At 38.0% G+C, this 17,919-nt stretch overlaps 1 protein-coding gene across 1 annotated transcript in view; it reads left to right on the top strand.

Moving 5' to 3' along the window:
• Window positions 1–17,919, top strand: part of UBE3D (ubiquitin protein ligase E3D) — a 58,860-nt gene that overhangs the window by 27,426 nt on the left and 13,515 nt on the right. Inside the window, exon 9 of the mRNA XM_034431836.3 lies at window positions 10,640–10,778. Coding sequence (XP_034287727.2) covers window positions 10,640–10,778 — 139 coding nt within the window. The remainder of the gene's footprint in view (window positions 1–10,639; window positions 10,779–17,919) is intronic.

Raw genomic sequence — 17,919 nt, 5'->3', positions numbered from 1 at the left:
ATTAAAATTAAAATGTCTATGATAAGAACAAACCCTAACCAATAGTACCAGAACACAAATTATAATCAATATTACTCTACACGCCACAGATAATAGCATAAATACAGTAATGAAATATTAGCCAACTCTAGCAGGACAACAGTAACTCACCCAAAGCCCTTCCAGAACAATTCAATGTATAAAACATCCTTAAAAACCATCGCATTGTGACATGTTTATCAGTAAAAGGATGTAATTCCTGAGGGTTGTAGACATTACAGAAAACTGCTATGTCTCCTATTCATCCACTTTAATTTTACAAACATATATAAAAATGAAATGTTCCTTTCTGTGTTAGGTGTGTACAGTATACTGTGTGTAAAAACTATAATTTATTAACAGGCTATTTTCACTATCTTTTGGACGCTTATGCATAGTTCTTTAATGAGTTGCTTTTTAAAATAAACGTGTATGACCTAGGAAAGTTGAATGAATGCAAATGTTAGTACCGCTGGCTTTTGATTTTCTCTATAATTAATTTTCTGCTTAATTTAATGGATTTGAATTCTGAGGCTTTAACAAGAGATTACTTTTGTTCCTTATATGTTTAATGTAACGTAGTAAGGAACCAATTGACATGCAAATCTGTTTTGTACCTCTGGAAACAGCAAAGCTACAATGGAGAACATTTTAAAACAGCTGATACGATACGTTGGCTGGATTCTTATCAATAGTTTTTTTAAATATAGCTGCCTTTATTTTTTTTTTAAATGCATCCTCTATAATCCATATTTATGTAAAATCTTTATTTCCTGTTCTTGCTGTTTTAAGAGATGATTTATGGCACCTTAGAACATGCAACCAAGCAACTATAGTACCTTCATACCTCAAACATACTGAAATTTTGTTGATGGACTTGAAATCTGGGCATCTGAGTTCATATGAAAAACTGACACTTGCTGAAAACAGGAATTTATAACAATGAGAACAAGAATAGTGTCTCTTGAAGCTATAAAATGTTGTTAATCCTCAAAATCCTACCTAGCATGGTCACTCAGGTATTATAAGAATGGTGACTCTAAAAATATGAAGCATGCCTTGTTGCCTCTTCCTGGGCTAGTGTGATGAGCAAAAAATTGGGTATGTTTTTCTGGGAAAAGTAGAGATTATGTGGAGACAGGAGTATTTTCAAATAGTTCAAAGTCTATTATGTAAAGTATTTATTAATTTATGTTTTATTAGGTTTGAAATTGGCACAGAGTTTTTACTGTAAGAATTAATTGTAGAAGACTGTCTTCAGAGTTAGTGAGCTCTTTTTTCTTTCAGATTATTAAACGGAGTCTGAGCATCCATCAGTTGGAGACGTTGTAGCTGTAGGACTGGGACAAAATATATTTTTTTCCATAAGATTTCCATAAGAAATCTGCAATTTCAAATATTGGATATTTTGGGTATTCTTTCCTATTCATGATGGGCTTGTGAACATATTTCTAAGGTTTATGGACTAGTTTTATAAGAAAATTAGTAATTACAGAATTGTAGATAAATTATTTTTCCAGAATTCCTAATTAATATGGCCCAACAGCCATGACTCAAGATCTAAAGAGTTGTACTGTATTCTCAGTACATCTGGTATTAGGGGTAGTTGATTTGAACACTTATGTAAAGGGTAGGCAACCTAGTGACGATAGTTACCAATGGGCTCACTTTCTATCCTGACTCTATTTTTAGATATTTTAAAATAAATATATAGGAATTTGCCTTCTACATTATTTTTATAGAACACTTGTGCATCTTGAAGCCTTTTTAGGAAATCAAAATGGTGGCTGACTCCAGCCCAATCTTAGTTTGAAAATATGTTCACTTGCCCATCCCCCCCACCCCAAATAAACAGAGGTTTAGAACAACATAGAAGAGGGAGGGCAGGTAGCCATCCTCTAGTTTGCCTTCTAGTAAGTGAGTTGTGAGAGGCCACAAACTTCATGGCATCCATTTTGTGAGAATACTCATAAGAAACTCTGTATAGTTCCAAATGTGCCTAAAACAGCTTACTGTGAATTTCATCCAGGATGTTTATAGATTCCTTACCAGAATTTGCACAGAGAAGACACTGGGACCTAGTCTGAGAAATCATGCACTATGCAATTTTTCCATATCCTGTCACAACTCACTTACCAGAAACTCATGTTTCCATCACTGTATACCACAAAATGTAATGATGAATGCTCTTCAGTGCTCATTTTTATTGACGGAGCTTATTAAGCAGGGAACATGTGAGCTTTTTGTTTTCTTGGTGTTTGTAAATCTCCTAGCAATTATGAAGCACTTCTGTAATTTGTAAAGACATTATGAAGGAGGATGTCACATAACAAGTTCTTAATACATTCAAAAGCATTTGTGGATCTCTTAAAACATGGTGTATTCCAAAAGCAGAGTTGTTCTTATTGAGCTGATATTTTTCATCTGCTTGCAGTACAGAAGGCAGCATAATTTTTCCCCCAAATCCCATTTATGTTGTCAGAAGTAGGCTTGCATCACTGATTGGAAATGCGAGACTGTATTTCTCTTTGGGTATCAATGAGATGAATATAGCTGCCGGAAAATACTTAATTAATGGGTGGTGTTTATAATCCATCCTGTCCTAAAGGGCTCTAGGCAGCATACCAATAGCAAAACAACAAAATATAAGAAAAATATAATAAAATCCACTACACTTTAATTGGATTAAATGGGAAAGCTGTGTTACTTACGCCAACAAGGACAGGCTAAAAATAAAAATAAATATACCGGTATCTAGAAGATGAACAGTCAAAGTACACAAGATCCATTAAAATGAACGACCTGCTGTTTTATTGATCACAAACCAGCTACATTTCTGGTTTCTGGCAAAAAACATTCATTGGATATAATAGCTTTACTTAATGACTATAATGTTTGTTTAACAAGTGGCACAAAACGGTCATAAAATTGGTCGTGGTCATGTGGTGACTCACTTAATGGCTGGACCGAGATATGGCCATATTTCTGGGCTCATTTGGGTCTTACTCTCATTAACCTTAGCTGAAATGGTCTGATTAGTGCTTCTGATTAGAAAGGCAGGATATAAATCAAATAAATAAATGATTAATCCCATTTAAGAGAATAGCAACTTTTCTAGTGCTTTAAATGTGGTGTTTAGGATACCATACCTGGAGAAAGGATCCCAATGTTACTACTGAAAAGTTTTCCAGTTCTCTTCCAAAAAACAGCTAGAAAGTTATCTTTTAGGGATCCCAATATAGATGAGAGAAAACAGATCCTCTAATTCTAAATAATTTGGGACTTTATTTCCCATCCAAAACCTTGAATCAACTTAGTAGTAAGGAAAAATTTCCTGACAGTTAGAACAATTAATCAGTGGAATGATTTGTCTCCAGAAGTTGTGGATGCTCCATCCTTGGAGGTTTTTAAGAAGAGATTGGACAAACATTTGTCTAAAATAGTATAGGGTTTCATGACTCATCAGGGGGTTGGACTAGAAGACCTCCAAGGTCCCTTCCAACTCTATTATCCCGTTAACTGAACTGTAACATGAATTGGTAGCTAACAGAGATCTAAAGTAGTATAGAACGTTAATGGTGACCACCGTACAAGAGTTGTAGCTACTGTAAGCAGTTTAACCGTAACAACTTAACAGAATTATGCAGCAGTTGTTGGTGCTTAGAGTGTCTCCTTTAGAATTAGTAGTTTCTACACAATACAGCAGGGGTCCTCAAACTTGGCAGCTTTAAGACTTTTGGACTTCAACTCCCAGAATTCTCCAGCCAGCTATGCTGGAATTGAAGTCCACAAGTCTTAAAGTTGCCAAGTTTGAAGACCTCTGCAATACAGTTTGTATGATAGGGATAATTGAAATACTCCCCCTCTCCATCTGCAATTTCTAATAGTTCAGTCCCTAAATGAAACTGCTGACCTTTTGGGTTTCTGTAATCTGTCACTGAGCTAAACAAGAGAACTACACAATTTTGCCCCTCCCTGAATCTAAAACCATGATACTGATTTGATTGTGATTTTTATTAGGAAAGCAGCTAAGGTTCCTGATAGTTGGGCTGTCTTTATAATTTTGTTTACTTGAAAACTAGATTATTATGTCTGAAAAATCATTTGTCATTAGCTACTGTTTGCAGTGATGTATCATAATTGGCTGCTTTATATCCATTTCAAATAGCGAAGCACATGAATTTTGACAATCTCTTCCCCAAGGCGACATTAGTCAGTGTGAGCTCAAACTGCTGGGTCAACATTTCCTTCCCCGAAGTCATACAAGAGTGTAAAAATTTTATGAGGCGACTTTAACAAGACCCACTGGGATTTGGGATTATTTGTTTTAAGTTCTTATTAAAGAGAAAAAGTTCTGCCCGTGTTTAGGTGAGTAAAGTAAAGCTAGTTCAAGACAGCACTGTTGTTGTAGGGGGGAAAATTGATAGGGAATATTTGAAATCAAAAAGAACATTGCTTTTTTAGGTATGTGAAGTGTATTTTGCCAGAATAAGTGTTTAATTGTGACAACATACCTTAAAATTCTAAAGTTATTTCTAGATTAATAAGAGCAACGTTTTTGCTTGAAAACAATCTAATAAATAAAAAGGGACGCCCACTGGGATTTTTTTTTTCCTGCAGCATATTCATATGATATTGTATTTGGAAAAGACTACTGCCTCTCAAGAAAATAAGGTTGGGATCATGATGAAGAGAGTACCTTACTGGATGGCTGAAAAAAGACAGACCAAAAAGAAATATATTTTCTTCTTCTCTCCAACCCAAAAAGAGTAATCCTGATACATTCTATTTAAAAGTAGAAAACACCCTTGTTTTGAAATACAGCTCTAGTCCTAGTAATTTCATTCCTCAGCTTAGACTATGGTTTGTTGGTTTGGATCATCCTAAACCAGGTTGGGATTTGTCTCTCTCTCTCTGATGGACATAGTAACTGTAACAGGCAATACAATGTATTTCAACAATTACATAAGTTTATTGAATAGTTTGAAACTTAATAAAAAGGCCACCAATTCCAGCACAAGTGTCCAGAGAAATCAACAGTTGATTATAGGTAAAAGTAAAGGTTCCCCTAGCACATATGTTCTAGTCCCGTGATGGCGAACCTATGGCATGCGTGCCAGAAGTGGAATGCAGAGCCCTCTCTGTGGGCACGTGCGCCATTGCCATCTCTTCTGGTTTCCAGCACACACATGTGCGCTGGCCAGCTGGTTTTCACGGGCGCTGGAGCGCCTGAAAATGGCCCAAAAAACGGCCTGAAAACAGCCCAGAAAACCAGCCTGAAACTGCCTCAAAAAATGTCCGGAAAACAGCCCAGAAAATGGCCTGAAAAATGGCCCGAAAAACGGCCACAAAATAGGCTATTTTCCAGCGCTCCGGCATGCACACATGCATGCACACACATTCCGGTTTGGGCACTCGGTGCTGAAAAGGTTCGCCATCTCTGTTCTAGTCATTCCCAACTCTAGGGGGCAATGCTCATCTCCGTTTCAAAGCCAAAGAGCCAGCGCTGTCCAAAGACGTCTCCATGGTCATGTGGCTGGCATGACTAAATGCCAAAGGTGCACGGAATGCTCTTACCTTCCCACCAAAGGTGGTCCCTATTTTTCTACTTGCATTTTTTACATGCTTTCAAACTGCTAGGTTGGCAGAAACTGGGACAAGTAACAGGAGCTCACCTCATTACGTGGCACTAGGGATTTGAACCGCTGAACTGCAGACCTTTTGATTGACAAGTTCAGCGTCTTAACCACTGAGCCACCCCATCCCTTCTACAGTTGATTATAATGCCTTCTTAATGGGATGAGCAAAGTGATGTCCAAACTGGGGTTATTGGGAATGAGTCCTATTATCCTGCTATTCTAGGGGGGTTGTGTGTTGATTAGGATAGAGTGGGTCAGGATAGGAAAGTAAAATCAGAATAATAAATGTTATTTGATCTCACTCACCAATTTTAATCTAATTACAATCTCCATATACTGCTCCTGTTCCAATGGTGAACACCATTACCACTGGAAGGATGAGTGACAAGACCATTCCTGCTCTTAGACCATGACACTGAAAAACCAGAGTAAATAAGCCATCACTGATATTGGAGCAGAACTTTAATAAATCTTACGGTAGGAAGCACGTGGTCAAAATGGCTTCAGTCAGGTCAGATTCAGGGTTGAAGTTAATACATTATGTCCAATATCTGTTTAGATTCTAACACACAACATTTATATACTGTAGGTCTTTGCCTCATTCACTTTTAAGTGAACTCTCCCCACTCACTCTTATTCATCCATCATTCCAACCAGCAAGACACATCTTAAAAGAGTTATTTTGCTTACCTAACAATGGTTCAGTTGCAGGTTGCACCAATAGAATTGAAACTTACCACTTGTTGAATCATTCCTACTAGAAAATAATTAAAATTACAGACAGTGTAAGGTGATCTAGCCATTTACATTTTGCTGCAGATGAAAAAAAGAATAAACGGCCAATCATACATCATATTTTTCATCTGTCAAAATGAAAGCCAGTCAGAAAATATTAGAAGCTAAAGACCATCCTTGGAGAAAAAGGGCTAAATTAATTAGCCCTTCTTCCTCTCTCTTCTTATAGTATTAAGCAGAACATTATATTAGATTCTGACCAGTAATTTTCACTTAATTTAAATTTGAGCATTATTACAATTTTATTTCCTGTTTGGAAGGGAGAGGTTGAGACCTGCAATGATTTCTAATCTAGGAATATTATCTCCAGACACTGGCTTTCCAGTATCTTCATCCATCAGAATGACCACTTTGTTGATTGCTGGGTGTCATTACTCATGTCCTTTGGGCCATTCTGTTTTTCTTTAATATTCTAGTACTGGTCTGGAGTGGAATTATCTCACCATAGTATTCATTCTGGTGTGATCTTCTTTTCATGTAGTAATATTTGTAAATCACATCATAACTGCGAAGCAAGCCTTTGCATTAAGTTTTTTGTTAGCCATCCATTATATGTATTCACACAGGTTACTTTTTGCTCATCCATAAATGGTCTTAGGTTTAATCAGGTTCTGTGTCCTTCCTTATTTAGTCTCGGGATTGGCCAAGTCTCTGTTCTGTCCCACTATTCTACTCCGCCGTCCCAGTTTTCAATTTCACATGCTCAGTTTAGATAATGTGTCTGTATCAATCAGTGTTCAGTGTAGTTTCATTGTGTCCTCATTTCCTTCTCCTGCTGCTGTTCCTATTTTCTTGAAGGTAATGCCCCATTAGAATGATTGAAGCTAATTCAAAACTTTCCCTTACTATTGGCACAGTTCAATTTTCTCCAAATAGAGAGTAATCTTTCACATCCCTCAGAATTTTTTCTTTGACTTTGAATGTTCAGAAAACCTTTTTATTTCCTCTGTCCTCAAATCAGGTACCTAAAATTAGCTTCCAACTCAATTAAAAGACTATCAAATTTGATTCCACTCATGGCCCTGAGAAGAAGTCCAAGTGTTGTAGCAGTTCTGGATTTTACATCTTTATAAAATTACAGTATATATTTATTGCAGAATTTCAGAATAAGAGTTGGAAGGCACCTTGGAGGTCTTCTAGTCCAATCCCCTGCTCAAGCTGGGATCCTATACCATTCTGGACAAATGGCAGTCCAATCTCTTATTAAAAATTTCCAGTGATGGAGCACCCACAACTTCTGGAGGCAAGCTGTTCCACTGATGAATTGTTATCACTGACAAGGAATTTCTCCTTTGTTCTATGTTCTCTCTTTGAAAAGCTTCATGTAACTTATATCTTTATAATTTATATCACCTTTATATCTTCTTCAGAAATTCAAGGGTAGCACTATTGTCATTTTGACCCAGTGATTTATTTAATTTATTTATTTTGCAAACTTCTCTCCCCTCCCCATCTTAATCAAGTAACTCTGGGTGAGTAACAAAACAAAAACAGAAACCTACATATGAAAACAGCAAAAAAAGAAAAAAAAGCCAACAAAAGGTGACCAATAAAAATAATCAACTCATCAAAATAGTTGAACAGTGCAGTAGCACTGCAGTAGCATTCTGACTTTGAAGCCAGAGGGAAGAACTAGGGTTTTTTTGGCCAACTGGGTTGGGGCAATCTGAACCCCACGGGAGTGGGAGGGTCTGTTTCACAGGAAAAGCTTTCATAAAATCTAATTTGATTTATACCTACAACTTCCCCAACAAGATAAATGGGAAACTTTCATTGTGTCCAGCATTTTCTCCATCTTCCTCCATTTACCTGGGGATTCTTGTTTGTTTAACCAGCTTGGATTTCTTTTCTGGGAAGTTTGAAAGCATACCCATTCTTTTGTAGTAGTAATTAACTTTCATAATATTGCACTATTGTTAGCAACCCCTCTGGGCTAGCCACTTCTCCAAGGGAGATGAATTTCATAACGTCAGCCTTAGCTTATTTTTAACAGAGGCAGAAGTGTTGATACGTTTTGGTTTTTAATCTCTTGACATCCCACCATAATGGGGCTCTATTCATCAGTGCATGCTCCAGAAGGCTGTATAATGAGCTGCTGTTGAAAGAAGTGAGATTTGTCATCATGCATCACTCTGCAGGGATTGTATGTGCAGGATAGGTTGCCCAAGTATGGTGAATACAAACACATTTTTAATCAAATGGTTCAGCATATAAACTCATGTAAACCTCAAGGATCTGACTGAGGCATAAGCAGTTTAGAGATACTTAGAGGCTGTTTTTCATTGCATACTCCATCAGAGCAAGCATCTTTTTTACCCTGTCAGCTGGCGAGAATTAAGATACAGTGGTTAAAATAACAAAAACAACAGCATATTTTATCAAATTTGTTGGTCAGGCGAAAAGTATAATGATGAGGATTTGGGTTGGCACCAGAGAGATTCAAGTTCAAATTAGTCAGATAACTGGACAAGTCTCCTCCTCCTCCTCCTCCTCCTCCTCCTCCTCCTCCTCCTCCTCCTCCTCTCCTCTCCTCTCAAACCAAGCTATCTCACAGGAAATGAACTAAAACTGGCCTAACTCCCTTTTAAAAAACTTTCCCAAATCCTGGAAATATTGCAGGTTTTTTAACCCTATCTATGCTTTTGAACTGAATTCATTCTACTCTTCTCTGCCTATCTTGCCACATCTTGATAAAATAACTTGTTTATTTTCAAGAGCCGCAGTGGTTAGAATGCAGTACTGCAGGCTGATTTTGCTGACTACCAGCTGCCTGCAATTTGGCAGTTTGAATCTCACCAGGCTCCAGGTTGACTCAGCCTTCGATCCTTCCGAGGTCGGTAAAATGGGGACCCAGATCGTTGGGGGCAATAGGCTGACTCTAAACTGCTTGGAGAGGGTTGTAAAGCACTGTGAAGCGGTGTATAAGTTTAAGTGCTATTGCTATCTTGCAGATAATAACATTCTTTTGTATTTCAAGCATATAATTATTATATTGCCATAATTGTGTAAAAGATGAAATGCTGTAGCTAAGAAACAGCTAGGACACAGAAATCCATGGTTTATATATACTGTATTTTTCGGAGTATAAAACGTATCTTTTTCCCCCAAAAAAGAGGGTGAAAATCTGGGTGCGTCTTATACTCCAAATGTAGCCCTACCCAGCTTCTCAAACGGAGATTTTAGAGGCTGAAAAAAGCATCAGAAATGAAGCTTCAGAAAAGAAGCCCCCAAACAGAGCTTCAGAGGGTTTTTTTCTGAAGCTCTGTTTTGGAGGCTTTCAGAGGCAGGAAAGAAAGTTTTTTCTGAAACAGAGTTTCAGAAGTTTCAGAGGCAGAAAAAAAAAGCAAAAAAAAAAAAAAAAAAGCAAAGCACAGAGCTCACAACCAAGGAACCTGTTGCTAAAATTCACCTCTGGGAACAGCTGATAGGAGGTATTCTGGGTGGCCGTCCACCTGCCAATCAGCTTTTTTCGTATTTTCCTCCCCAAAAACTAAGGTGCGTCTTATACTCCAGTGCGTCTTATACTCCGAAAAATATGGTATATAATTTATACCATAATTAATTTATAACACATAATTTATACATTTGGAAATGTATAATGAGCCTTCTTTTAAAAAAATACTTTTCATGTCTTTCTCATGTACTATGCTGTGTTTGAGTTTGGGGTTTGTTTGTTTTTTCTTTTGGGTCATTTTTCTGGATAGATAGGAACATTCTGAAGCAAATGGAATAGATACCCATTTTTTTATTTTCTAAGAAAATAATAGTCCAAGGAGCATCCTTGTAAATAAAGGTACCCCATGCATGTGCCTGGCTTTGCAGAATGCTAGGTTCTGTATTTTTGTATCAAAGAACAGATGGAGCAAGGATCATGGCAGAAACCAAAACAGCATTGAGGATGCCAGTAGTAGCATCTTCTGATATGTCTTAAGAGTCTTCAGTGCATTTAGTTCGCTACTCCTATAAATGGAATCCAAAAATAAATATGATCTCATTAGACATTTACGATGACAGGCCAACCACTTAAGTAATTGAATAAGGTTTTAACAAGAGAGCATTATGTCCATTGCTCTATTTCTGTGCAGCTAAACCTGCTTATAAGCAATATTTGTTGTTTTTCAGTTATTAAAAGTTTAAATTCCCTGCATATTACATTCAGAGGTAACAGAATTCTTGTTTCATTCCAGCCTTGTTGATGCATGGAGAGAAGATATTGGAGTCTCTCCGCTCACATTTCCATCAAAAACCTGTTTGGAACTTCTGTTGATATTATCTCAGAGTAATGTTTCGTTGCCTCCTTCTCTTCGCTGGATGAATTCCTTCCAGGTAAAGAAGTCTTATTATTTGACATCATATTTTAACATTGCAAGAATAAGCTTTGGAATCTAGATCTTTATCCAAATGGAAAAGTTAATAAAAGCAGATGTTTCATTGGCCTTTCTTTGCTCTCTTCATTTAGTACCCAATTATGGTTTGAATAAATCATTTTTATTCATTCTTATGCACAAAATGGAAGATAATATATGAAATTGGAGATGGTGTTGTATTCACCTATTTAACTTACTGAAAATGTTACATTTCCCCCCCTCCTCTGTGCAAGACGTGTCGGGTGATTCTCTGCCCTTTGAGTTATGCTCGTCACCATCAGTCATACAGCATTGTCTTGGAATGTGCTCTTGGAAGATAAATTTCCAAAGCTCCGGTTACTCATTGTGTTGGGGAAATTCCTTTCGGTTCTATCTTCTTCATAAATGGAGGAAGCCCAAAAATCCAATGAGTTCATCATGCTTGTGGCCATATTTTTTTCACTGGAGAGACTTATCTGCCACATTTTAGCCATAACTAGTATTTCTACTTATCAATTTAATCTAATTTAATAACATGCTGTAGTGATCCTTGCTACTGAGGGAAAGCTCCCAAGGGCAGTTTTGCTGACATACTACTTGTATGTTACTGCTAAGGGGGCATGATGATAAAGATGCTGAGCTTCTCAGCTGGAGAACTGACAGCCCAGGTTTGACACCCAAGCACTGTGTGATGGAGTGAGCTTCCATTACTTGCTCCAGCTCCTGCCTACCTAGCAGTTCAAAAGCTTGCAAATGTGAGTAGATAAATAAGTACCACTTTGTTGGGAAGGTAACAGTGTTCTGTCCTCGGCATATACTCATGTGGCCAGATGACCATAGAAATGTTTTCGGACAATTCTGGCTCCCTCAGCTAGGAAACGGTGATCAGCACTGCCCCCTAGAGTTGGATACAACTGGAAAAGGGAAACCTTTACCTTACTACTTGCTATTGAATCCCTGGGGATCTCAAAGTCAGGGACCCAAGTAGAGCTCTGATAGAGTATGATGAACCTCAGTTTATTCCTCTTCAGGGGAGAAGCTCAACTTCATTTCCTCTATTTTAGGGAAGCCATCAACCCTGACTCAGTTGGAGGATGTAGCTATCCAATCACCCGATAGGGTTTCTATACTATTTGGGAGAAAGAATCAGCATCAAGACAGTGGACTTGAATGAGCAAAGGAAGCCTGTGCCTCTTTAAGGTTTCTTAAAACTGTACTTGAGCGGAAACAGGAGATGGGACAATAATTCTTAAAATGGGTGCTAATTCAGCTTGTACATTCTTACTTGAACTTTATCCTCTACCAGAGCCCAAGCCTTACAAACAAGTTAGAAGACTGTCTCAGGTTTGCCCCATTTCATTCAGAGAGAGAGAGGGGGGGGGGGATTATTTATTCATTCATTCATTCATTCATTCATTCATTCATTCATTCATTATTTTTTGCCACCCATCTTACCTCAAGATAACTCTGGGCAGATTTTGTTGGGATGCCAAACTTCACAGGGCCTACTAGAATGTCATCTTAACGTTATTTTCTTTACAAGCCAGTTCTGGCACCAGGACCATATGGTAAAGGAAGAGTGCATTTGCCAATTTATTTAAAAAGCACTTTACTTCTTCTAATCTTTGGGAAAATTCTTTTGCAAACTACCAAAAAAAATGTACAAATATCGCTGTGTTATTTACAGTAATAAATTGCTGGCTTTAATAAAACCCCGAGTTCATAATATAAAAGATACATTATGGATATTTTATCTGAGGTCAGTGTGATTTCTGTTTCAAGCAGAAATAAGAATTCTCTATTCCGTTTACCCTTTGGATATCATCGTTTAAGGAGGGGACAGGTATCCATATGCTTGCATAACAAAATATTGAAATGGCCATGGCTGGCTTGAGGGAGGAACTTTTCCAATAAATGCAAGATTCAGATAGGAAGGCTGTTTGGAAAAGAATATAGTCTTCTATAGTTGGGGAAAAGTCACTCCTAGGAGTCATTCTGTTAAATTGGATAATAATGACAACATCAGATTGCATTTTTTTGGTCTTACTCTGTTTTGGAAATATATAAGTTGTATGAATGAATACACAAGAAGCAATTTCATTACTTTATCTCATATAAGAGGTTGAAAATCACGAAGAGGAAATACAGGTTTTTTTTTTCTAAACTATTTCAATCCTATTCCAGAAATACAATTTTAGAGCCATGTGGAGATTTTGTTTTAATAAAGAAAAACTGGAAATTATGGTTCAGGAGCGAAATGAATCACTGGATTTGACAGATCCATATAACTTCAACATAAATATTACTGCCGTTCCTCTTAGAATCAATTCAGTCTGTTTAGATTGTGGCTTGATGAGAAACGACCACAGAATCTATAGATTATGACATTTTCTTTAATGCAAAACACTAGGATACAAAACTCTGCCATTATCCAACATGCGTATGTGTTTGTTGGCTAATGGCAGGCACGCACACACACACACACACACACACACACACACACACACAGCATGCTATCCTTAGCTCCACTGATTTTACATTTCTTGCCTGAAAGGGCTAATGCACATGTACATTTTCTGTTATGAACAGCTTAAAGAGAAACCAAAATTATAGCCTTTGGAACATTACATTTTTTTCCTCCCCCACACCCAGTTTTATATACCTATAAAAGAAAACATCAATGGTCTATTTAATTCCAGCCATCCCTGTTTCACTTTGAAACCTTCAGAGTTAACGTTGGACAGATAACTAAAGTGAAATGCTTGCTTTTTCCCTGACAAGAATGTTAGGAGAAATGTGTTAAGTTGTCTGATGTAAAAATTCAATCTCTGAAAAGATTTGTGCTTGAGTTCTTGTTTGCTTTGGTTTTCTGTAGTCCTGATGTCAGAGAAAGCAAGGTAACTCTGGCAGAACACCAGCAGAATGTGTTTGTGTTTCATGCGTTTGCTTATTTTGTCACAAACATGGAAGGTTAATTCTGTAGAATCACCTTTTTCTGGCTGAGAAGTTTACCAGTTTAATAAATATGACTGGAGATTTTCTGTACTATTACAAATTGTATTCACTGTAAGCAGAAATTTCATAACTAAATGTTATTTGATAAAATACATCACAGACACAGAATTAGAAAAAGGAAATGAAGCAACAACTGGAAAGAGTAGAGATATTTTGTGGTGATGTTTGGGAGCATAGATTCAAAAGTAGGGCTTTAAAAATGTTCTTAATAAACTGTTCCGTTTGGACACCTGCTTTTTCTTTCTCTTTCATTTGTTGCATGTTGTAATGGAAAGTGAGAAAGCTCTTGAGAGACAGGGCAAAAAATGCTGCCTAGGGAAGGATCAGATAGGATCTGATAGGATCCTATCTGATCCTATCCTATCAGATCCTATCCTATCAGATAGGATCACATAGGATCAGAAGGATCTGGGCCAAAACTATTTAATTTGATTTTAATTCTGCTTTTTAAATTTTGTATGTATGTATTTTATTGTTGGCTGTGCACCGCCCTGAGTCCTTCGGGAGTAGGGTGGTATAGAAATCAAATAAAAGAAAGAAAAGGTAAAAGATAAGAGATGGCGTAGCCCATAGATCCACAAAGGATGGAGAAGGAGGCACAGAAAGGACCTCTCTAGCTTCTCAGGTTGTAAAAGAGATGGTGGGGGATTTGTACTTTCAGATACGCAAGATTCTGTTAATGTAGCTTTACAATAAATTAGAATTAGCTCATCTGGTCATATTTCTTATCTGGTCTACCTGGGCAGGCCGATACCTGGACTTTACTTTCAAAACCCTATCTCCATGATAGCAAACCTATGGCATGCGTGCCGGAAGTGGCACACAGAGCCATCTCTCTGGGCATACCAGCTGTTGCCCGTTGCTCTTCCAGATTCTGGCATGCACATGCCATCTGGTCTTTGTGCATGCGGGACTGCTGGAAACTGGAAGAGTAGCTCCCTGGCATGCATATGCGCCGGGAAGCTGAGCTTCCGGTTTCTGGTACACACATGCCTGTCGGCCAGCTGGTCTTCGCGCGCGCATGCATGCCAGAAGACTAGGTGACTGGCACACATGCACACACCGGAAACTGGAAGCTCAGGTTCCCGGCATGCGCACCAGGGAGCTGCTTTTCTGGTTTCCGATGCTCCCCCCCCGTGCGCCTGTGTGCTCCCGTTTTGGCACTCGGTGCTGAAAAGGTTCACCAACACTGCTCTACCTGGTATTATATCACCATTCGCTTTATATCCAACAGGGAAACTCACTAAATTCTTATTAACAAACCAGGAAAGGAGAATTCTGAATGCAAGTTCAAATCTTAACACCAAACCAAGAAACAGGAAGGAAAAGAGTGTATCCTGGGCCACACATTTTTATCAGCAAACACTATTCTTTTGGAAAGTCTTATTTTATATATATATTGCCCTTGAATGTTCCCAGGGAGGCCAAACTGGATACCAGCACAAGTCCTATAACAGAGAGGAGCTGGAATATAATCTCTTGAGGGCAGGCCCTTTATTCCGAGGAAGAGATTCCACAGCCAAATCTCAGGATGTTTCTTTTTCAACATGTATCAGCTTGTCAGTTTCAAGAGAAATAGTCTGAAATTTGTTAGAAGGCAGTCTACCTAGTCCTTCCTGTCAGCAGAACTCATGACACTGATTCTCAGTTGAATGCAGGAGAAGCAGCAAGGTTTCCCTATACGTAGCTTTCTTCTCTGTTGTCTCTTGATGCAAATGACTTGAAATCATGAGCAAAGTGTTAACATACGGAACTTATTCAGTTAATGTAATGTTCTGGTTTATAAAGTAGCTCCAGCCGTAACTTCTGTAAAATCTCACCATTTCTCATTGTAAAATGGATATCCTCATTAAAAAAAATATCTGTGAATGTTTCAACTCCCCCATCAAAAAAGAATAGGATGGGGTTTTGGAGGCCAGTGCACCTGATGTTCCTTTATCAAGCGTAAAAAACAAAAAACCTACCTCATACCAATAAATACCTCTAAGGTTTTACTGGAGTGTTGTTTTTATAAATGAGCAAATGTGTTTAAAGATTCTTGAGATTTTAAAGGATATGGCCCTCTTCCCCCACCCATTTCCATTTTTTGTAAAGAGACAAAACTGTTTTTCTGAAACCTCATCCCATATAGGATGAGTTCAAGAGATGATCTGGTTTCTGAAAAGCCAAGTGACACATAGTTGATGGGTTTGTTTTTTTTCCCCTGAAAGAAAATGTGCAATATTACTGAGACTGGAAACACACTCCAAGCTACGGTTGTAAAACCAAAAAGCAATTTGGATGTGATGAAGGGTACTGGGCTGGAGAAGAGATGTTATTAGACATGTCTTGTATTTGTTGTAGTACAAGAAATGCCCGGGCGTATTACATCCTTTCTTTGGGTGCTTCAGAACATTGTCTCTGTAACTTGTCTGTTCTCAATGAAATCAAAGAAATTACATGCTGTACAATATTTATTTAAACATTAGTATAATAGAACTATGAAGCAAATTTAACAGATAGCTATGAAATTTTAAATCATTCAGAACAAAAATACTGCTAGACTTCATTAACAATCGGGACCTGCAACTTGGTTGTTAAGCGAGGTTATTAAGTAAAACTGCAACTGTGCTGATCTTACTTCAGCTTTCCTTTCCTTCACAGATCTGCAGAAATTGTTAAATGTGAGGATTGATTGCAAAGTTTTTCATTATCCATCTTAACTATGAATGATCGCTAAATGAGGATTACGGTAGTCCCCGCTTCCTGACTATTTGTTCAGTAACTATTCAAAGTTATGATGGTGCTGAAAAAATAACATTACAGGCCCTTTACATCAATTTACAACTTTTGCTGCATCCCTTAGTCATGGGATCACCACTTCAGTCAACACACGCCCTGTGTCTGATCTAAGTTTTTTTCTTTTTCTTCCTTGCAGAACAGAGATATTGGAGAGAAGAATTGCAAGACACTAAGCTGTTGCCTTTCTACACATTGAAAGCAGTGTGATTGTGCTAACAGCCTGAGACTAGGAGCAATGGACATGCTAGGCAAAAACGTACAGTACTCTCTTGAAATCTCTTTCTCTCCAATCTCTCTGCTCTGAGAGATGGGTAGGAAGAAAAAGCAAGTACTTTCTGTAGGCAATCTGTCCTTTGCCTTCCTTTTTTTCCATTGCCAGCATGACCACATTGCTTCCATTGTGTAGAAGAACAAACAGTTTATCCTCTTGAAATCTATTCCTCTCAAATGGCTTCGCTCTGGAGATTCTCCACAACCTTTTGCAAACAACCTTTTGCTAAAGCCCTCTTTCGCTTATGGTTTCTAGCTTAACTCTCCTGAGATTAGTCTTACTCTGAACATTGTCTCTGTGGCAACTAGGGTGCAAATGTTTCTCTTACTTAATTTGTATAAAAGTTCTGAAACGTCTTTTGGGAGAAAAGTGTTCCAATGTTCTTGCTTCACCTAATGGGCAGATTCTGATCCCATGACAATAATTTGTAGAGTTAAATCTGACCTGAGACTAAAGTCCAAAGTAAGATTAAGGTTAGTTTTATGATTAGGGTTAGGGTTATATTTGACCCAACATTTGCAAACCCTCCCCCCAAAAAACAGATGTGTTGATTTTCCTCTGCAAATGCTTACACCTAACATTTTGATACTGCAAGATAAAGCCAACAGGACTACATCAACTCAGGTGTGGGAGAGAGATGCATTCTCTCTCCCACACCTGCTTAACACATTGTAAGCCGCCCTGAGTCTCCGGAGAAGGGCGGCATATAAATCAAATTTAAAAAAAAAATCTTGTTCTGTTTTTCTTTAATGAGGATTTGTTTGGGATTTTTTGGTGCCTTCAAGTCAGTGTTGACTCCTAGGGACTGCCTGAACTAGTCCCTCAGTTTTCTTAGCAATATTTTGGAAGCGGTTTGCTTCTCTCTTCATTGAGGGCTGAGAGTGACTGGCCCAAGGCCACCCTGTTGGCTTTGTGCCTAACGTGGGACTAGAAGTCATAATCTCCCAGTTTCTAGCCTGGTTCTTTAACCACTCATATGAAAATGATGCACCTGTCAGCGTTCCAGAAAAACCCCAACTCCAAGTAAAGACAGCACCGTTATCAAAAGATGGGG

The sequence above is a fragment of the Pantherophis guttatus genome, chromosome 1, assembly GCF_059756535.1.
Source record: "Pantherophis guttatus breed Tessera chromosome 1, ASM5975653v1, whole genome shotgun sequence".
In the NCBI taxonomy this organism is placed as follows: Eukaryota; Metazoa; Chordata; class Lepidosauria; order Squamata; family Colubridae; genus Pantherophis; species Pantherophis guttatus.
Note: the sequence above shows the minus strand (reverse complement) of the source record. Positions and strands in the feature narration are given on the sequence as shown.